Here is an 18,137-nt window from a genome sequence, read left to right as displayed (position 1 = left end):
GTGCGTTTTGTAGTGGAGATTGAGGTCGTCCTGATGTTTTTCCTTGTTTACTCCGCCCTCCTCCAGAACTTTGCCAGAGTGAAGATGCAGGTGACCATGTCCCTGTCCTCCCTGGTCGGAACGTCCCAGAACTTCAACGAGGAATTCCTGCGACGTTCCCTGAAGACCATCCTGACCTACGCAGAGGAGGACTTGGAGCTACGAGAGACCACCTTCCCTGATCAGGTACCCCTGGAGATCAATACGCAACATGATAATGATGCCATTCGGGATAACACACAGAGTCTTTTTCTTTATTATTTTAGAGTACAAAGTGATAATGTTGAACAATCTTGGTTTGTTTCAGGTCCAAGACCTCGTGTTCAATCTTCACATGATCCTGTCAGACACGGTCAAGATGAAGGAGCATCAGGAAGACCCAGAGATGCTGATAGATCTCATGTACAGGTAGAGAACACACACACACACACACACGCAAGCACGCACACAATGGACACACACACACGCGCACCTGCAGGCACGCACACACACACACACACACACACACACACACACACACACACACACACACACACTCACTCACACTGGACACACACACACACACACACAGTGGACACACACACACACATACACACACACACACACACACACACACACACACACACACACTGGACACACACACACACAAACACACAGACTAACATACTCAAACAATCAGTGTCATTATGGATACTTAACTCTGCCTCTGACTACAGGATCGCCAAGGGTTACCAGACATCCCCTGACCTGCGTCTGACGTGGCTGCAGAACATGGCGGGGAAGCACTCTGAGAGGACCAACCACGCGGAGGCAGCCCAGTGCCTGGTGCACAGCGCCGCCCTGGTGGCAGAGTACCTCAGCATGCTGGAGGACCGCAAGTACCTCCCTGTGGGCTGTGTCACCTTCCAGGTAAGGAGCCAATCAGGGTGGACTTCAGTTGGACCAGGATTCGTGACCTTTGACCTCTAGCTATGTTACTTTACGTATTGGCCGTTATCACACGCGTACTTCCTGCTATTGTTAGTAGTGTTACTCAATTGAACCACCTATGATGCTACACAGCTCAACACTGAGTAACCCCCCCCCCTTTCTCTCTCTCTCTCTCTCTCTCTCTCTCTCTCTCTCTCTCTCTCTCTCTCTCTCTCTCTCTCTCTCTCTCTCTCTCTCTCTCTCTCTTCTCTCTCTGTCCTGTCTGTCAGAACATCTCGTCCAACGTGCTGGAGGAGTCGGCGGTGTCTGATGACGTGGTCTCTCCCGACGAGGAGGGCATCTGCTCTGGGAAGTACTTCACTGAGGCTGGCCTGGTGGGGCTGCTGGAGCAGGGTGCTGCCTCCTTCTCTTTGGTGAGGCACAAGGCACACACACACACACACACACACACACACACACACACACACACACACAGGAGACTAGTGGACACGAGTTAGAGGACACGAGTTAACTAGGCACATCTAACTTAATAGATATCTTCTCATGGCACACACAGCGGCTGAGTTTGCGACAGGAGAACATTCTTAAAGCTTTAGCCCTTCAAGTATCTGTGCCAATATGAATGGGCCCCATCTCTAAGGTCTCTCCCCTATTAAGACGTGCACGTCGTGTTACACTAAAATACCCCCCCCACCCTCCACCCAGGCTGGCATGTACGAGGCGGTGAACGAGGTCTACAAGGTCCTCATCCCCGTCCATGAGGCCAACAGAGACGCCAAGAAGCTGGCCACCATACATGGTAAACTACAGGAAGCCTTTGGCAAAATCGTCCACCAGGTAAATCCACATGCCGTACAGATCTCCCCTTCCTTCTGTGCATTAGACAGGCCGTAGAGAGCTGTCAGGAGGTAAACCCACCCGTCAGGACAGTTCTATGCCCAAGCAGGGTTGGGGGGGGTCAATTCCATTTCAATTCAGGAAGTTAGCTGAAATTTATTTTCATAAAATGTCCCTCATCGGTAAAGCATAGAGGACATTTGGAATTGTCGTTATAATGTCAACTCCTAAAACCACTGGGACCCAGTGGATCCTCTCAGTAGAGGTTGTGAGGCTGGTGGAGGTAGAAATCGGAGGACGGGGCGCGTTGTCATGCGTGGAACGGACTGAGGAATGGTATCGATCAAGAGAATTGATACTGTTCTTCATTCCATTTCGTGCATTACAATGTGCGTTCCCCCGCCTCCACTGCAGTAGAGGTTGTGTGAGGCTGGGACGTCTGAGTCACTGGGTTCTAGGACAGCGTGGCTCACAGGAACAGGACTTTGTCATGATGTTCAGAGCAGCGTGTGACATATTCTATCTTTGTGCACATTGGAACGTCCAAAACTAACCCAGTGTTTACAGAATTGCTTTGCATGAATATGGTACATGTTGTCTAGCTGTTTTCCAAAGCCTTTGGAACTGTTTTGTTTACCCCTGGGAATTGAGACAGAGAACATGCATGCTCTGCCATGGAGAAATTCTCTAGGGTAGTGATGTGTGTGTGTGTGTGATAATGGAGATGATGAAGTACTTAGGTCTAGGTGTGGTGTGTACTACCGGTACTACCCTGCTATAGAGAAGAGCTCCCATGGCTGTGTTTAGCTCCAGCAGGTTTGTGTGTATGTGTGTGTTCCAGCAGGTTTGTGTGTGTATGTGTGTGTTCCAGCAGGTTTGTGTGTGTATGTGTGTGTTCCAGCAGGTTTGTGTGTGTATGTTTATTTGTTTATTTGTTTATTTAAAAGGATCCCCATTAGCTTATGCCGTAGCAGTTTGCTAATCTTCCTGGGGTCCACATATAATCAACAGACAAACACCTAATACATTAATACAACATATAATACATTAAAGGGACAATGCGTGACCCTCCGCGACATCCACACACTATCCCCCCGATACAGTAGTAAATACAACAAAATAAACTAAAATAAATAAAAATTTACAAAAAGGGCAAATATTATTAATCCATTAAAATATAAAGACCTATAAAGACATGATCCTAACGCAGTCATCTCTTCTATGAAAAAAGGAATCAACCAAAATAAACAAAGTGAAATAAAACAGCTCCTGTCATCAGCCACTTAATAGGTGCCTCTTCAGTCTCTTTTTGAATAACCTTTTACTTTTTTCTTGGCGGATATCGAGAGGTAATCCATTCCAAATTGTACTAGCTCTATAAAGCACTGTTCTTTTCAAAAAATGTGTTCTTGGGTGGGCTTTCATAATGTCACCATTGCCGGCCTTCCTGGTATTATGGCTATGAACAGTATTATGTGTGTGTTCCAGCAGAGGGGCTGTACTCTCCTCTGCTGCTGTCATGTGACCGTGTGTTCATATTTGTTCCTGTTATTCTCTTTGTCACACAGAGCACTGGCTGGGAGGTAGGTTGCTCGTGGTTACTGCTTGCTGTTACAACCTTTCTGTTGTGTATTCATATTTTGCTACCTGTGGGCGCTCTGTTGCTCTCCGCTGCTGTGTTTTTACACATACGACACATTAACATCTGGAGTCGATGGCTGTCCGTCTGTCCGTTCTCGGGGACTGATGTTGCTGCCATGTACGGGCAGCAACCTCCTCCTCCTCCTCCTCTTCTTCCTCCTCCTTCCCCCTCTCCTCTCTCCTCTCTTTCCGTGGAAGAGGAGGTTGTTCTGTAATGTGACAGTTCAGGCAGGCCATGCATGAGGAGCCAGCCACCACAGTGTGTGACACTAATGACAATGTCTGGGTGAATGCGTGACCTCCTGCACCCCTGTCAGACCACATCTCTCTCATCTGTCAGTCTGCCACCGACGTCTGCTCTGCTCTCATCACATCTCTCATCTCATCCAATGTCCAGCCACAGGGTTCGATTTCAGTGCACTGTTTACCAGACCAGGATAGGTCCTTCTTTACACAAATCCACATGTGTGCGCGCACACACACACACACACACAGATGAATGCAAAACTCGCATTCGCCTAATGCAGTTGGAACTGGATCCAAATTTCTAATCCTAAAGATTTTTTTTTTCCAAGATGGTGCAAGTCACAGTAAACTAGATGATAGAACTTGATTTGTCCCTTGATGATTTTGATGAGTTGACTTTAGTTTTTTCTCCCCTTTTATTTGAAATAAGACAAAACTAAATCGACCCCTGAGTTTTCTTTCATCCATCCTTCTGTCCTTGTGTTAACAGGTATTATTATTAACTCTCTGAATGTTTCTCATGGTTTGTTGCATGAAATGGGACAGATCACTCCTTTTTCCTCTGAGAAAAGCACTGGGAGTGCTGTCTCCTGACTTGCAGGTTTTTTTTATTTATTCTGGGAGGATCTCTCTACCTCTCTTTCTCTTTCTCCTTGTCTTTCACTTCAATCACTTTCTCTGCATGTTGTTATGGATCCTCCGCCATTGAGTTTGTCTGTGTTTTGTTTTGTGTTTTGTTCTTTCTCAAAAAATTTAAAAAGATAGATTTTGTTACCAACGGTGCTGTCTATTTGTCTTGGTTTGTTTGTGTTTGTGTTTTTGTCTGCTAGTCTCTGGAAGTACCTGGTCCTAATTCAAATGTCTTCTGTTTTCTCCTTTTTGATTACCCCTGGTTGCCGACCCTTCCTTCCCACTTTACTTATTGTGTGTTGTGGTAAGTTCCTAGTTTACTTTAGGCTTTACTTTATTCCTGTTTTACTTTTTCAAAAGGAAACATCAAATATAAATCATAAAACATAGCAGACTTAGGCTATAGTGCTATTTCAGGTTATGTCAAGGGCAGCCTGCTTTGGCCCAGTCCTGACCTGTTTTTGTACACACTCCATCGTCCACCCCCCTTCTTCTTCTCACACACACACACGCACACACACACACACACACACACACACACACACACGTTCATCTCCACATCCCTGCCGTCTCTTACTGAGACCTGGATGACACACCGTTATTCATTCTGCTGGATGAAGGCCTCGGCCTCGGCTCCTCTCATTCAGCTGCTCTCTCTCCCCTTTAACCCTGTCGCCCTATAAGCATTCTCAAGGCTGTGTGCTGACTGTCTATCTGTTAGCATCTCTAGCTCTCTCCTCTACCAACTCAGTCTGTATCTGTTAGCATCTCTAGCTCTCTCCTCTACCGTCTGGTATTAAGTTTACAGGTTGTGCTTCTAGTCATGGTCTACTGTCTGTATGCTCCTCCAAGCTGAACATCAACATTGTAACTGTAGCAGGGAGGCGGTCACGGACACTGACCTGATGTGATTTTGCGTAGTCATCATGGCTGAGGTGCACATTCTGTCCTGATTATGTTCCACATGTCTGTTAGTTTATACTATGAAATAAATAGAATGATGAAGGGCTGTTAGGAACCACTTCATAGCGATGAAGCCCCTGGTAGAAGCATTCCTAGATGCCTAGGAGGTGATGGAATGGGGTTACTCTAGAGCAGAGCTGACATTACCCAGGAGGCTTTGAGAGTTGCATCAGACTGGCACTGGGGACGCTCTGACACTGTCTGACTAGACTGACATCTAACTCAGTTGCAAACTCACACACACACACACACACACACACACACACTCATACTTACTCACACACACACACACACACACACACACACACACACACACACACACACACACTCACTGAAATACACACACACATCAGGGATGGTAGATTAACAAACATGGCATCCTCTGTATATAAGACTCACTGCATCAGGGTAGATATGCTAAAAGTGGAAGAGCATAATCTATTAACATTTCTTAAGATAATCTATTAAAACATTTCTTCTTTCCAACTTGTCTGGGTCTGTGCACGTTTTCCAGACACAGGATATTTCCTGTCCTCCTGCCATCTGCAGGCGGTTCGTCTACGCAAACATGTACATGTGTCCATTAATCAGGTCCGGTCTTATCCATATTGACACGATGTTTAGGTTGAGTGAACTTAAACTCGTTATCCTCTCCGTCAGGGTTTCCCTGTCTGCTGGAGGGGTTCCAGCTCATGTATGATGCCTGAACTGTGATGTAACTCAGGACCTTGGGGTCACACAGATACAGTGTACAAAAACGTGCTGTCGTTCTACTGTCTGCGCTTGAATGTTGTGTCTACACACATAAAACCCTAATGTTCTGTCTCGCAGGATGGGAAGAGAATGTTTGGTACGTACTTCCGAGTCGGATTTTACGGACCGAAGTTCGGGGACCTGGACGAGCAGGAGTTTGTGTACAAAGAGCCCGCCATCACCAAGCTAGCGGAGATCTCCCACAGACTGGAGGTAAATGTCTGTTGGGTTAGAGAGATGATGGCCTCCTGTGTCAGTCTGCGAAATGGTTGCTCATCCCCTCTGCCCCCCCTGTACAGTCTGTACATCTGTCTGTCTGTCTGCCCTGAAGACTAACTGGACCCTGTGCTGTTTGTTTGTTCCCAGGGGTTCTATGGCGAGCGCTATGGAGAGGACCAGGTGGAAGTCATTAAGGACTCCAACCCAGTGGACAAGTGCAAACTGGACCCAAACAAGGTCAGCTCGTGTGGGAGTGTGTTCATACAAGATCATTCAAATGACTGCCCTTCTGTCCCTGTTGCTTGGTGTGTGGGATGGGGGACAAGGGTTGACAAAGTTTGGGATTACAAACCAATAGTCTTTGACGAGTGTGTGTGTGTGCGCGTGTTGCCCAGGCTTTTGTCCAGATCACGTATGTGGAGCCGTACTTCGACACGTATGAGATGAAGGACCGCATCACTTACTTTGACAAGAACTACAACCTGCGGCGGTTCGTCTACTGCACGCCGTTCACCCTGGACGGCCGGGCGCACGGGGACCTGCACGAGCAGTACAAACGCAAGACCATCCTCACCACCTCCCACGCCTTCCCCTACATCAAGACCCGCATCAACATCATCCACAAAGAGGAGGTGAGACTGGAACACACTCTGTACTGCACACACACACACACACACACACACACACACACACACAAAGCGAGCGAAGCTGACTGATAAAGCACACAACTCATCTACTGATACATACATACACACACACACACACACACACACACACACAGCTGATCCTTCTAGGATGTCCTCTCTCGAACATCTCACCTCTGTCTCTCCTGTCCCCTCTCAGATCATCTCCATGCCCATCGAGGTGGCCATCGAGGACATGCAGAAGAAGACCCAGGAGTTGGCCTTCGCCACCCACCAGGACCCCTCCGATGCCAAGATGCTGCAGATGGTGCTGCAAGGCTCTGTGGGGACCACCGTCAACCAGGTAGGAGGGAGGGAGAGAGAGGGCTGGCCGGCTACTCTTGAGCTTGGTCAATGCACCTGTAGTACTAGTAACATACTATAACAGACTAACTACTCATGTCTCATTCACATATTCCCACACTGACAAACTGTTGCTGGATCTTAATGTGACTACTAGAACTCTCACGTTGTGAATGCTAGATCTGTCTAGAAGCTCCTAGCCTTTAAGGGCTAAAACTGGTATGTAGTCCAACAGACACAACATGACGACATGTCTGTCAGAAAGCCTTAAGGTGGGGTGGAGGGGGGGTCCAGTAATGTTCTCTACATGAAATCAAATCCAACTTTGTTCATATAGCACATTTCATTCAGTAATGCAACCCAATTTGCTTCACAGGAACAAAACCGGAGAGAAAATGTTAAAAGAAGATAAAGATGTATGTGTGTGTGTTCTTCAGGGACCTCTGGAGGTGGCCCAGGTGTTCCTCTCTGAGATCCCCAGCGACCCCAAGCTCTACAGACACCACAACAAACTACGACTGTGCTTCAAGGACTTCACTAAGAGGTAGACACTATGCTGTCATTGTACATGTTTACCATTTAGCTTTTATCAAAGCAACTAACAATTAGAGATTACAGGGTACACAGTCTCCCTTGAGTAACTTAGGGCTAAGTGCCCTAAATTCACAGGGCAAATATTTACATAAAAAGTCTTTGCAAAATAAATTCAGAATTTGTGTGAATCATAGTCTTTGTTTGTGGCACACCAGTGGTGGTGTTCCCAGGTGGGATTTGAACTCATGACCTGCTGATCACCAGTCCGACTCACTATCCCCAAGGCCACCACTATCCACTACCCATTATACAACTGGTTAATTAAACTGTTGTTTTTTCTTTCTTTAATGACTTCCTAATTCACATTATATGACAGCCCATTATGTGCTGTGTGGATGTTGTGCTCTGTAGGTCTGGATACTATTGTCTCTACTTGTATTGTGAGTTCAGTTCGTCAGTTCCTCAGAACTTTTAGATGAAATTAGATTCACTTTATTGTCATTGCGGAGTACAAGTACCAGACAACAAAATGCAGTTTAGCATCTAACCAGAAGTGCAAATAGTGATATCAAACATGAAAAAAAAAACTAAAAAGAAACATAATAGAGATAGGTACAGTATGGCAAGTACGGTAGTTAGAGGTATATACTGTTATGAGCTATGTACAGTATGGTATGCACAGATGTATACATAGATGCTATATCAAATGAGGTATGTGCAAAGGTAGTAATTGTAAACAACAGGAGTGCAAAGGGTAATTGAGTGTTCACATTGACATGGGGTGTCATTGACATGGGGTGTGTGCAATTAGCAGTAGTGCAAAGGCTAGGTTGGATTGACCACAGGGGTCGGGGGGGGCAGGAACTGAAAGTCATTGTACCCCCATGTGAGGGAATGGGAATTTTCATACAATATTTCCCACTTGCCATTAATAATACAACCCCTCTTCTCTCTGCTCTCCACACACAGGTGTGAAGATGCCCTCCGCAAAAACAAGAGCCTGATTGGTCCAGACCAGAAGGAGTATCAGCGAGAACTGGAGAAGAACTACCATCGCCTGAAGGAGGCGCTACAGCCCCTCATCAACAGAAAAATACCCCAGCTTTACAAACCTGTGCTGCAGGTCAACTCCCACAGGTGTGTGTGTGTGTGTGTGTGTGTGTGTGTGTGTGTGTGTGTGTGTGTACACACACAGGAACTGAGTCTGACTTTAGATTTAATGCATGCATTCATATATATACCTGCACTTCTCTCTCATAACAAATTGCCTTCATATTATCTTCTGCTTCTGTTACAACATGCAGCAAACGGACAGCTTGACAAGGTAGTTTGTTATTCAGATTGGAATCTTGTTTGTAAAATACAACTGTCTGTCGTCTCGGGTCTGTTATGACTTCCTCATGTCTCAATTACTTATCTTGTGATTTTGATCTTTTTCAGAGATTCCTTCAGCAGAATGAGTCTCCGCAAGCTTGACATTTGAAGATGAAGGAAAGAGAAGAGAATCGCAACCTTAATTTATTCATACAGTATGTGTAAATATGAGAGTGTCTGCAGAAAGTCAGTGTTCCCGATAGCAAGTGAAAAGCAGAAGTGTTAAAGCTTGGTACGTCATTCCAGTGTCTTATTCGTTTACAGACAGTTTGTTACGCAATCAGTGGATTTAAACAAGTGGATCTTACTCCGTACGATATTGTGTCATCTGTATTCAATTTCATGTGTGCACTTTTTTTTTTACCGTGTATCAATGCATTTTACGACTTGAAAGTTTACTATTTAATCCAAAATGAAGAAAAAAAAAGAAGCAAAAAATGTACCACTATTTATCATGATGCTTTATCATTTTTAGTTAAGCGACATCCGTTTTATTAAAGTTAGGGAAATGTTTTCAACTTCCTTAAATAGTTTTATGTCGTTTTTGTTTACTTTAAATATTTTACTAAATAAATATTTTAATGTCTCAATGGGTACTCAATTGTGTCTTCTCTGTCCGTCCCTCGCTTTCTCCTCAAATCACATTGGAGGAAATGGACTGAACTTATACTGGGTTCCCGCTCTGGTCTTTAAAAGCCTTAGTCTAAAATCCAGCATTCCAATTTACAAGGCCTAAAAAGGTCTCAAATGGCAGTTATTCGGTCTGAAAATGTGGTGCTAGGTCTTAAAAATGAGATCCTGCAAGGAAATCTATTTTTAATTAATCAAGCTGGAACAAAAAAAAAGCCAATTCGCTTCCTTTTTTGTCTGTATGGCAGTGAAATCCCTAATTTCATCACCTCGAAGATGACAAAAAGCTATCATATGGTGTCGCGAATAGGTCTAAAGTTATATCCAAAGAAGTCTAAAAAGGTCTTGAATTTGACTTGTTGAAACTTGTAGGAACCCTGTTATAGCGCCTTATTCCAAAGACCTTTACAATGGCCTCTCATTCACCCATTCACACACCAATGGTAAGCTACCATGCATGGCGCCCGGCCCGCTCATTGGGAGCAATTTAGGGTTGTGTCTTGCCCAAGGACACCTCGACACGTGGCCAGCTGGGGGTTGAACCGTCGACTCTACCTCCTGAGCCACAGCTGTCCCAGAGAAGATCTAGTTTCCTCCCCTTAGATATTCTACTCCAATACTTGGAGTGAAGGAGAACGGAGAGGACGTGAAGGGCTATAATCTTTGGACACACACATCTTTGCATATGCTGGTGTTTATTATTATTTGTACAATACTACAACAAAACAGCACAGAAAAATAGACCATTTGTGAGAGTATTCAGATGAAGGGCAGGTTTCATTCAAACAAGTTAATTCTATCTTTAGAGTATCTGAAGGTAAGGAAATATTCTTTAAAATTAAGTAATTTGCATAAACAATGTAAACAAGGAATCCTCTAGCTTAAATCAGGGCAGGACAGTGAGGAGAATAAAGCTCTATAAGGAAGGAGAGAAACTAAATGTAGCCCTGACACCATGCATGGACAGTCTACACCCTCCAGATACTCAACCTGAGAGTAACATCAATACAGAACTTTATACAGAAGTTTACGGAACTTAGAACTATTATTGTGAAGGGTTCTTCTTTTTCCTCGTTGAGAAAACAAGAGCATTTTGAATAAAGACTTGAACCAAGAAATGTTTATTTCTCAATGTAGAAACCTTCCTAAACCAACACAAAGACATAACTGTTTCTTCCTGACAATCCTACAGTAATTATTAACACGCATCCGTCTAATCACAGACATGCTTCTCTCCTGCATAGAAAGCCATGAAAGAATAAACATGTTCAAGAATATATGTGCTCTTTATAAAAACAGTGCAAGGGAGAAACATTACTTTCCGTACAGAATCAGAAAATTTGACACATTTTGGGGGTGGCAGACATGGGTTGCTGAAAGCACCGTTATAAGTGCTAAGGTGCTGAGTTTGAGTGAGAATGAAGTCCAAAGACTGGACACCGTGCAGACTTTTACTCCCTGCACAACAAAGAAAAGGATGTACTGAATGTTACAAACAACATTTCGAGGGACTATATAAAAAAAGGTTCATACACAACAGCAAGTGTGAGAGAGTATCAAAAGCATAGAAACAGGTCAGATGAGGGTGCGTCAGACAAGGGAGAGACTAAAGGGACCTTCCTGACCAGCATCCTGTTGACAGCCTGACCAGGTCAAACTGACTAGGGCTGGGGCGACTCATCGACGTAATCGATTATGGAAATACGTTAATTTGTATAACTTGCGTCGGCGCGTCGCAAATAAGTAAGATGGCTGAGCCCGGTCAAGGCATGGATTCACGATCATCTAACAAAGTGTGGGAGTATTTTAGACAGAGACCCAACAATGTGGTGCTCTGTAAGCTCTGCAAATTGGAGAAATGGTCATCACAACAGTACAACTGCTATGCACCAACACTTGAAGAGAAAGCATCCCAGAGCGCAAGACGGCTGCAAGACAGCACTGGAAATCTTGTTTACTTTTTAGCCCCACCCTCCAAGCATGGTATATTAGGATTATTAATAAACGTGTTTTTGTTAGTAGTAGTCAATTAAAATTGATTTTCTAAACGTTTCTCCATCAACTCCCATGTTAAAAGTAATTTCTGCACCGCTGCTAGCGTAACATTACACCCTGCGTCATCTAATGTTGTTATTCGGCCGTTTAAAGAGCAGTGTGGAGGACTTTTTTCACAAAAGGAATCCAAATCCCTAGATGGCTGCACTATATTCCTTTTACTTGAATTGAACAAGCTCTTGCTTTAATTTTATTTTGGAGAGATTTTATGTTGGACTGTAAAACGGAGATTACCAGTTAAAATTGGGCTATTTTTTGGGCTGCGGAATAATGCCCTGCAGTACATACTTTGTTACATTTGTTTGGTTTTAAGAGAAGATGATTGAATAAAATATTGAAAGGTTTTTGATATTTCTTTTGGGTAAATGAATTGTTATATTAATCATCAAGTAATTTAAAAATTATCTTTAAAATACCAGATGAATTAATAAAATTTATCGATTTTTTAAAAAGCATGAGGTGCAGCCCTAAATCTGACCCTAACCAAACCCCTTAACCCTAACAAAAGCTTAAAAACGAATTCAAAGATTCATTATAGAGTTTTGCTGGTTATTCAGGCTCCTCTTAGTGTTCCCCTGCCGACAGACACCCATCACTGGCTGGCCGTCCTCCGGTAGAAGAGCAGATATGGTGTGGAGGTGAAGCAGGTCTCTGGGGAGCAGGCTTTCAGGAAGTCCTCCTCGTCACACAGACGCACCTCAGAGTCGTCAAACAGCATCCACTTGTCCTCGTACTCCAGGAGGCTGCTCAGGGCCTGCTCTGTGGCCACCCTGCCCCCCCGGCCCGCTGCAGAGGCCGAGGCCTCCTCGTCCCCGCCGTCCTCCCCTGACTCCTTTTTAACCCCCGCACCACCGCTACTGCTGTGTCCTGCGGCGCTGGAGGTGCGCTTGGCTCTGGAGCTCTCTGCCCCAGCGTTGGTAGCCTTGTCTGGGTTGACCTGCTTGTTGCTGCCTCCCAGGTCATAGCTGCTGGACAGGGACCTCTGGCCACCCAGAAGTCCCACAGCCCCCTCAGAGGACTTCTTGGCCCCCATTTTACTGTTGTTGGTGGTGCTCACTGAGGCGGCGTTAGCAGCCCCACTCTTTCCCATCCCGCTGAGGCTAAAAGACACCTCGCCGTCGTCATAGTCCAGCACCTCCTCCTTTGACTGCTGCCCTTTGCCTCCTCCTCCCTCCTTCTCCTCATCATCCTCCTCCTCCTCCGGCCCCCCCTCTCTGTGCTCCTTCTCCTCGTCTTCCTCAGACAGTCGGACGGTGGTGTCCTTCAGGTCCATCATCCTGATGTAGGTGGTGTAGTGTCCGCTGCTGATGGTGACGCCGCTGTGCATGACCACGGCAAACAGCTGGTAGTGCTGCCCCCCGGTAGCCGAGGGACGCGTGCACCACTCCTCTAGGGACAGCCTGAGAGGAGTCTGCAGGGGCGTGTTCACCTTGGACAGGCCCGCGTACGGGTCCATCCTGAATAACACAGAGAAGTCAGTGAGTATGAGATATGGGAGAAAGAGAAATCTACTAAGATATATGTTTGAGAGACAGAGATAATTAGCACATCTACTAAGAGATACACTAGGAACATATTAGCAGGCTTTTAGACAGAAGACATTCTAAACGACACTCACTCTAAGCCGTTGGCTGAGAAGCATTTGAGGTGGATGGTGATGACCTCGGGGGTTTTGTCGAACAGGAGACTCCTCTCTGCCTCTGTGTAGTGGCGGCAGGTCTCACAGAAGTACTTGTCCTCTCCTACGATGCGCTCCACCGAGGCGAACTGAGAGATGGCCCACCGTAGCGTCTTAAGGTTGGGCTTGGGGTCAGGAGAGACTGAGGGGTCACGGGCAGAGGAGAAGAGTTAGAGTTGGTTAGAGTTTTGCTGCATGGCTGGTTTGGTTTTCCCTCCGCTTTATATAGGAAAGAGTCTTGTTTGAGTGGTGACTATGTGTGTGTGTGTGTGGTGTGTGTGTGTGTGTATGTGTGTGGTGTGTATGTGTGTGTGTGTGTGTGTGTGTGTGTATACTAACCATCTGAGCTGCTGTCTGGGCTGCTGGGCTCGTCCTCCTGTACCGGGACACTGATGTCCTGGAAGTCCTCCCTCCTCTCGGTGTAACACTCGCACTCCAGGCAGCGTGTCCGCAGCACCAGACGCCCCTGGAACAGACGCTCCATCAGGTCCAGACCCTCACTCTCTGGACAGGAGAAAGGAGAGGGGGAGAGAGAACAGTCAACACAGTGATAGACTGAATACAGCTAAATCAAATCAAAAGGAACACAATCTATTTCCACAGACATAGCTGTAAAATTCCTGAAAAGGAAAAATCCCAGTATTTTATTGGTCTGACCCCCCCTGTTTAAACAGGCCTTGATTTAGCCCTGATCAGCATTTTTACCAGGACCATGACTAGTCTGCCACAGGTATGTCTCCTAGGCAGGGGGGGGGGTTGAATTCAACTAGCAGTCAATCCTCACCTTCAACTTTAGTAGTCTTCTTTCCATGCCCCTCAGGCAGGGAGACGGGCTCCTGGCTGCTTCTCCTGTGATCTCCTGCGTTCTCCTCAGAGAGGTCGGTCCTCTGAGGCTCCTGGTCCTGGTCTGGTTTGACCTGCTCCTTCCCTCCCGTGTGACAGCTGATTCTGCCCATGCTGCGGAACTTGGAGAAGATGCTGGGCTGCTTCCCTGAAGGCCTCAGCCAGCCCAGCCTGGACCTCTTCTTTCTCTTAACATCTGTCTCTTTCTGGGCACTTTCCTCTTTGTCTTTCCCCTCCCCATCGCTACCACCCTGCTCCCCTTCCTCCTCCCCTCCTTCCTGTTTCTTTTTCCCCTCCTCCTCTTCCTCCTCCTCCTCCTCCCCCCTTTCGTCTTTGGCACTGTGCAGGGTGATGTCATTGGAGGACCTCCTCTTGGAGCGGGTGAGGGGTTTCTCGTCCTCGGCAGGTTTCTTAGACTTGAGGGACTTGGGCTTCTTCTTGGCGTTACCAGCCTCCGTGTCGCTCTTCCTCTTGCCGCTGACCTGACCGTCGTCCTCCTCCTCTGAGGACTTGGGCTGCTCCTCTGCAGTTCCACCGGCACCCACAGGGGCGTTGCTGTCGGGCTTAACCTCGGTCACCTCATCACTCTTGCCCTCCTCCTCCTGCTGCTGCTGTTCCTTCCTGATGGTCTCTGAGGCGTCTTGAATGTATCCCAGAATGCACTGCAGGACTTCCTGGGCGTCATGCTGTAGGTAGCCCTCGTACATGGGGTTCAGTTGTCTGTACCCACAAACAAAACCGTAAGTCAGCACAACATATTAAGAAGGCATGATGTCCACTTTTTGGTCTACCAGACAAGATGTCTGCCGGATGAGAAAATGCACCTGCCACTGACTTGGATTGATTCTGATTAGGGGTGGGCATCGACGATCGATAATTGATCGATAATTGATCGATAAGGATCTTGGTCGATCACAAAATAAAACATTTGGTCGATCACAAAAAAATGTTTTTTTTTTTTTTTTTGTGATCGACCAAATGTTTTATTTTGTGATCGACCAAGATCCTTATCAATCAATTATCGATCGTCGATGCCCACCCCTAATTCTGATTACCAGCCAAAATGATGTACATACTTTTACCAAAAATTAAAAGGCAGAAAATCAAATGAGTGTGACTCATGTCCCATTGCTAACCAAGACGTTGCCTTCAATCCTGTGAGACCCTATATTGTATTGAGGGGCCTAGCCGCAGGGCTGGAGTCTGACCTGAGTGTGTTGAGTAGTTTCCGTGGGGGTGTGGCCAGCTCCCCGTCACTGTACTTGTCAGGGTTGAGGAGGAAGCTCGACTGCAGCTGCTCCACAGACGTGATCAGGCTGTAGAAACTACCCAGCAGCTCCATGTGAACCGGTGACGCTTCTTGTGCATCCTCTGCCTGCTTCAGAACAATAACACATTGTGAGATTACCGGTACTGTATATTTGAAAAATCATGTGCTCCGTCCGTTCCAATTAAAAGATGGCATTATATGATAGAATGTTTTGTTGTTGTTGTTGTTTTTTAACATGTTAGCTGACAAACCTCATCACTTTTGCACACTTCTTCCTTAAGCTTGTCCCTCCTCTTGGCCAAACTGTACAGATTCTTGACACCATCTCTGAGCCCAGGACAGTAGTACAATACCTGAAAGAGAAAAATGACAGCAGAAGCAATTCAATGTGTGAACACTTTAGCATGATAATGAGCAATTGTCTTGCATTTATCTATTTAAGATAGCGTAATTAAACCGGTGAAATAACCCACCTGCAAAATGCTGTTCAGATAACAGGTGTTCCCCAGGTTATTCAGCCCAACAAAGGGAACTAGGGCATCCCCTCTCTCACTGGGGAGGATGGGGGAGGTCGGACAAGGGGCAGGTACCACCTGGTCAAAGCTGAAAATAAAGAAATACACAATATAAAAGTTGTTATTAGTTCGAAGACATCATTGGGTAGGGGTTATGGTTAGGGTTTAGGGTACGGTGAGTCATCCCCCGGATGCCACTTAGCATCTAGCATTTAGGGATGCTCCGATTTATCGGCCACCAATTTAAATCGGCCGATTTCACTCCAAATGACTCGATCGGTGATCGGCAAAAATGGCCGATCGCAAAAACCGATCTTTTTTTTTTTTTTCCTGGGGAAGACAGATAACTGAACAGAAAACATAGGAGGACGTAACAGTATGTAAACCATGAAGGCCACGTTTATGATGTCTTTTATACAGCCATATCGACTGACTTGGGCTTCAGGCCCTAACTGGGTGATAGGCCAGACCTTTACTATGCCATAAAAATGGGTCTGCGTTTGCTTGGTGCCTAATGGATCAAAACTTTTGTCTAAAAAGCAAAAAATATGTAGGCTATCCAGTCAGTAGGCCTACAGTTATGTATTCAAAAAAAAATCGGTATCGGTTGATCTTGAGGAAAAAAATCGGTGATCGGTATCGGCCCCAAAAATCCAGATCGGAGCATCCCTACTAGCATTCCCTTGCTTGTCTTCTCCACATCATTCCTTCTTTCACTGGTATAAAAAAACACTCACCTGGCAGGCTCCTTGGGTTCCGCTGGTTTGGTTTCTTCAGAGATTTGAGGTTCAGAGAAGTCTAATGCTCGCTTCGTCTCCTTCTTCTGGAAGAACTTGAGAGAGAGTTTGCTCTTCTTGACGGGACTCCTGACGGCCGCAACGACGGCTTCACCCTGTAGCCCAGGCATCCTCCACAGTCCAGAGTCTGAGCACAGGGTATATACAGGAATCTTGAGGTTAATTTCAATACCTTTCTTAGACTTTTTAAAGACCATGTCAATATTTTTCCAGACCACACCGCCACTTCGAGCTGTAACCGTTTACATCAGTGACACCTTTAACTTAACAGTTTTAGTTTGCAATAGACTAGACCACTATCATACAACACAATTTCCGGTTCATCTTTGTTTTTTTAATAAAACTAATACATTCACGAACTTTTACTAAAGGTTTTTAGGACTCAAACTCTTTGGACAGAGTCTAATTCAAAAAAATACCTACAAAATTCAATCCCTCATAAAAAAAGACTTTTTAATACTTATTAAGGGTCTTGATTTTCCAAAAATTGATTTATCAACTTGTAATACTTTTCAAGACACCGCGGATACCCTGGATATAGTCCGCAACAGCGCCGCTCACTGGCAACAACGCGAAAGTACAAGAGAGAGGGGCGTGATGAATGTGTCATTGTATATTGGCACCCAACAAATTAATTGCTGTTTAGACAAATTAGTGTCACATATTCATGACCTCGTATCTATTTGAACATAACGTCGATTGATGATAATCCAAATAGCTCGTGTGTCTACAACATGGAACTGACAAGGCCCTGGAATGCTGCTGGCTTAAACAAAATCAAAAGTGCAAATGGGGCTTGTAGTAGCTAACTTGCTAGCTAAATTGAGACATGACATGGGGCAAGATAAGATCACATCAGAGAGGATGCATAGGCTTGCATTGCCTCTTTGACCACACGCAGTTAGCTGCGTTAGCTAGAGAGCTAACTAAGGCAGAGTGGGAGGCGAACACGAAAAAGGCAACACACACAACCCCCGTTTCCGTCGCTAAGAAGCCCGTTTAACACCAAAAACCCCAACTGTTCTCACGACCTAACATGTTTACTCACATTAGTGATTCATTACACACGCGGAATACTTTCTCCTTCTTCTACAACTTGATGAATGTTCCAGCCCTGAGGTAAACAGTGGCACATCCCCGGCGGTGTGGGCACAACTTGGCGCTTTTTCCGACCGCAGGACCCCGTGTAACACTGCC

The 18,137-nt window shown here is 45.7% G+C and overlaps 2 protein-coding genes across 10 annotated transcripts in view; one reads left to right on the top strand and one right to left on the bottom strand.

Moving 5' to 3' along the window:
* dock7 (dedicator of cytokinesis 7) overlaps window positions 1-9,425 on the top strand; it is a gene marked incomplete at its 5' end in the record, with an annotated part of 45,054 nt that extends 35,629 nt beyond the window's left edge. For 6 of the 9 annotated variants that reach the window (XM_080550199.1, XM_080550198.1, XM_080550193.1 and 3 more), the window contains 13 exons: window positions 67-225; window positions 347-447; window positions 756-948; window positions 1,239-1,382; window positions 1,675-1,806; window positions 3,375-3,389; window positions 6,127-6,252; window positions 6,406-6,495; window positions 6,654-6,890; window positions 7,102-7,245; window positions 7,682-7,788; window positions 8,748-8,915; window positions 9,219-9,425. In XM_080550199.1, the coding sequence (XP_080406325.1) occupies window positions 67-225; window positions 347-447; window positions 756-948; window positions 1,239-1,382; window positions 1,675-1,806; window positions 3,375-3,389; window positions 6,127-6,252; window positions 6,406-6,495; window positions 6,654-6,890; window positions 7,102-7,245; window positions 7,682-7,788; window positions 8,748-8,915; window positions 9,219-9,261 (1,659 nt within the window). In that variant the 3' untranslated portion in view covers window positions 9,262-9,425. Of the gene's footprint in view, window positions 1-66; window positions 226-346; window positions 448-755; window positions 949-1,238; window positions 1,383-1,674; window positions 1,807-3,374; window positions 3,390-6,117; window positions 6,253-6,405; window positions 6,496-6,653; window positions 6,891-7,101; window positions 7,246-7,681; window positions 7,789-8,747; window positions 8,916-9,218 lie in introns of all 9 variants that reach the window. The other 3 variants (XM_080550197.1, XM_080550196.1, XM_080550191.1) reach the window with 2 other exon arrangements.
* Window positions 9,426-12,021: 2,596 nt separating this feature from the next.
* usp1 (ubiquitin specific peptidase 1) lies at window positions 12,022-17,065 on the bottom strand. Its single transcript, XM_080542717.1, has 8 exons — window positions 16,881-17,065; window positions 16,102-16,231; window positions 15,880-15,981; window positions 15,567-15,736; window positions 14,300-15,078; window positions 13,855-14,019; window positions 13,456-13,657; window positions 12,022-13,294 (listed from the first exon to the last, which is right to left on the bottom strand). Exons 1-8 carry the CDS (start codon window positions 17,048-17,050, stop codon window positions 12,430-12,432), a joined length of 2,583 nt encoding a protein of 860 aa, XP_080398843.1. The 5' UTR covers window positions 17,051-17,065; the 3' UTR covers window positions 12,022-12,429.
* Window positions 17,066-18,137: the final 1,072 nt, after the last annotated feature.

The sequence above is a fragment of the Nansenia antarctica genome (genome assembly GCF_963989245.1).
Source record: "Nansenia antarctica genome assembly, chromosome: 1".
Classification (NCBI taxonomy): domain Eukaryota; kingdom Metazoa; phylum Chordata; class Actinopteri; order Argentiniformes; family Microstomatidae; genus Nansenia; species Nansenia antarctica.
Note: the sequence above shows the minus strand (reverse complement) of the source record. Positions and strands in the feature narration are given on the sequence as shown.

Excerpts from the sequence above, each read along its gene's own strand:
- usp1 (XM_080542717.1), bottom strand. The coding sequence starts at position 17,050 with ATGCCTGGGCTACAGGGTGAAGCCGTCGTTGCGGCCGTCAGGAGTCCC. Across the intron at positions 15,079-15,566 it reads AAACTACTCAACACACTCAG|ACAACTGAACCCCATGTACG; the intron begins GTCAGACTCCAG and ends TTGTGGGTACAG. Across the intron at positions 14,020-14,299 it reads GAAGACTACTAAAGTTGAAG|AGAGTGAGGGTCTGGACCTG; the intron begins GTGAGGATTGAC and ends TCTCCTGTCCAG.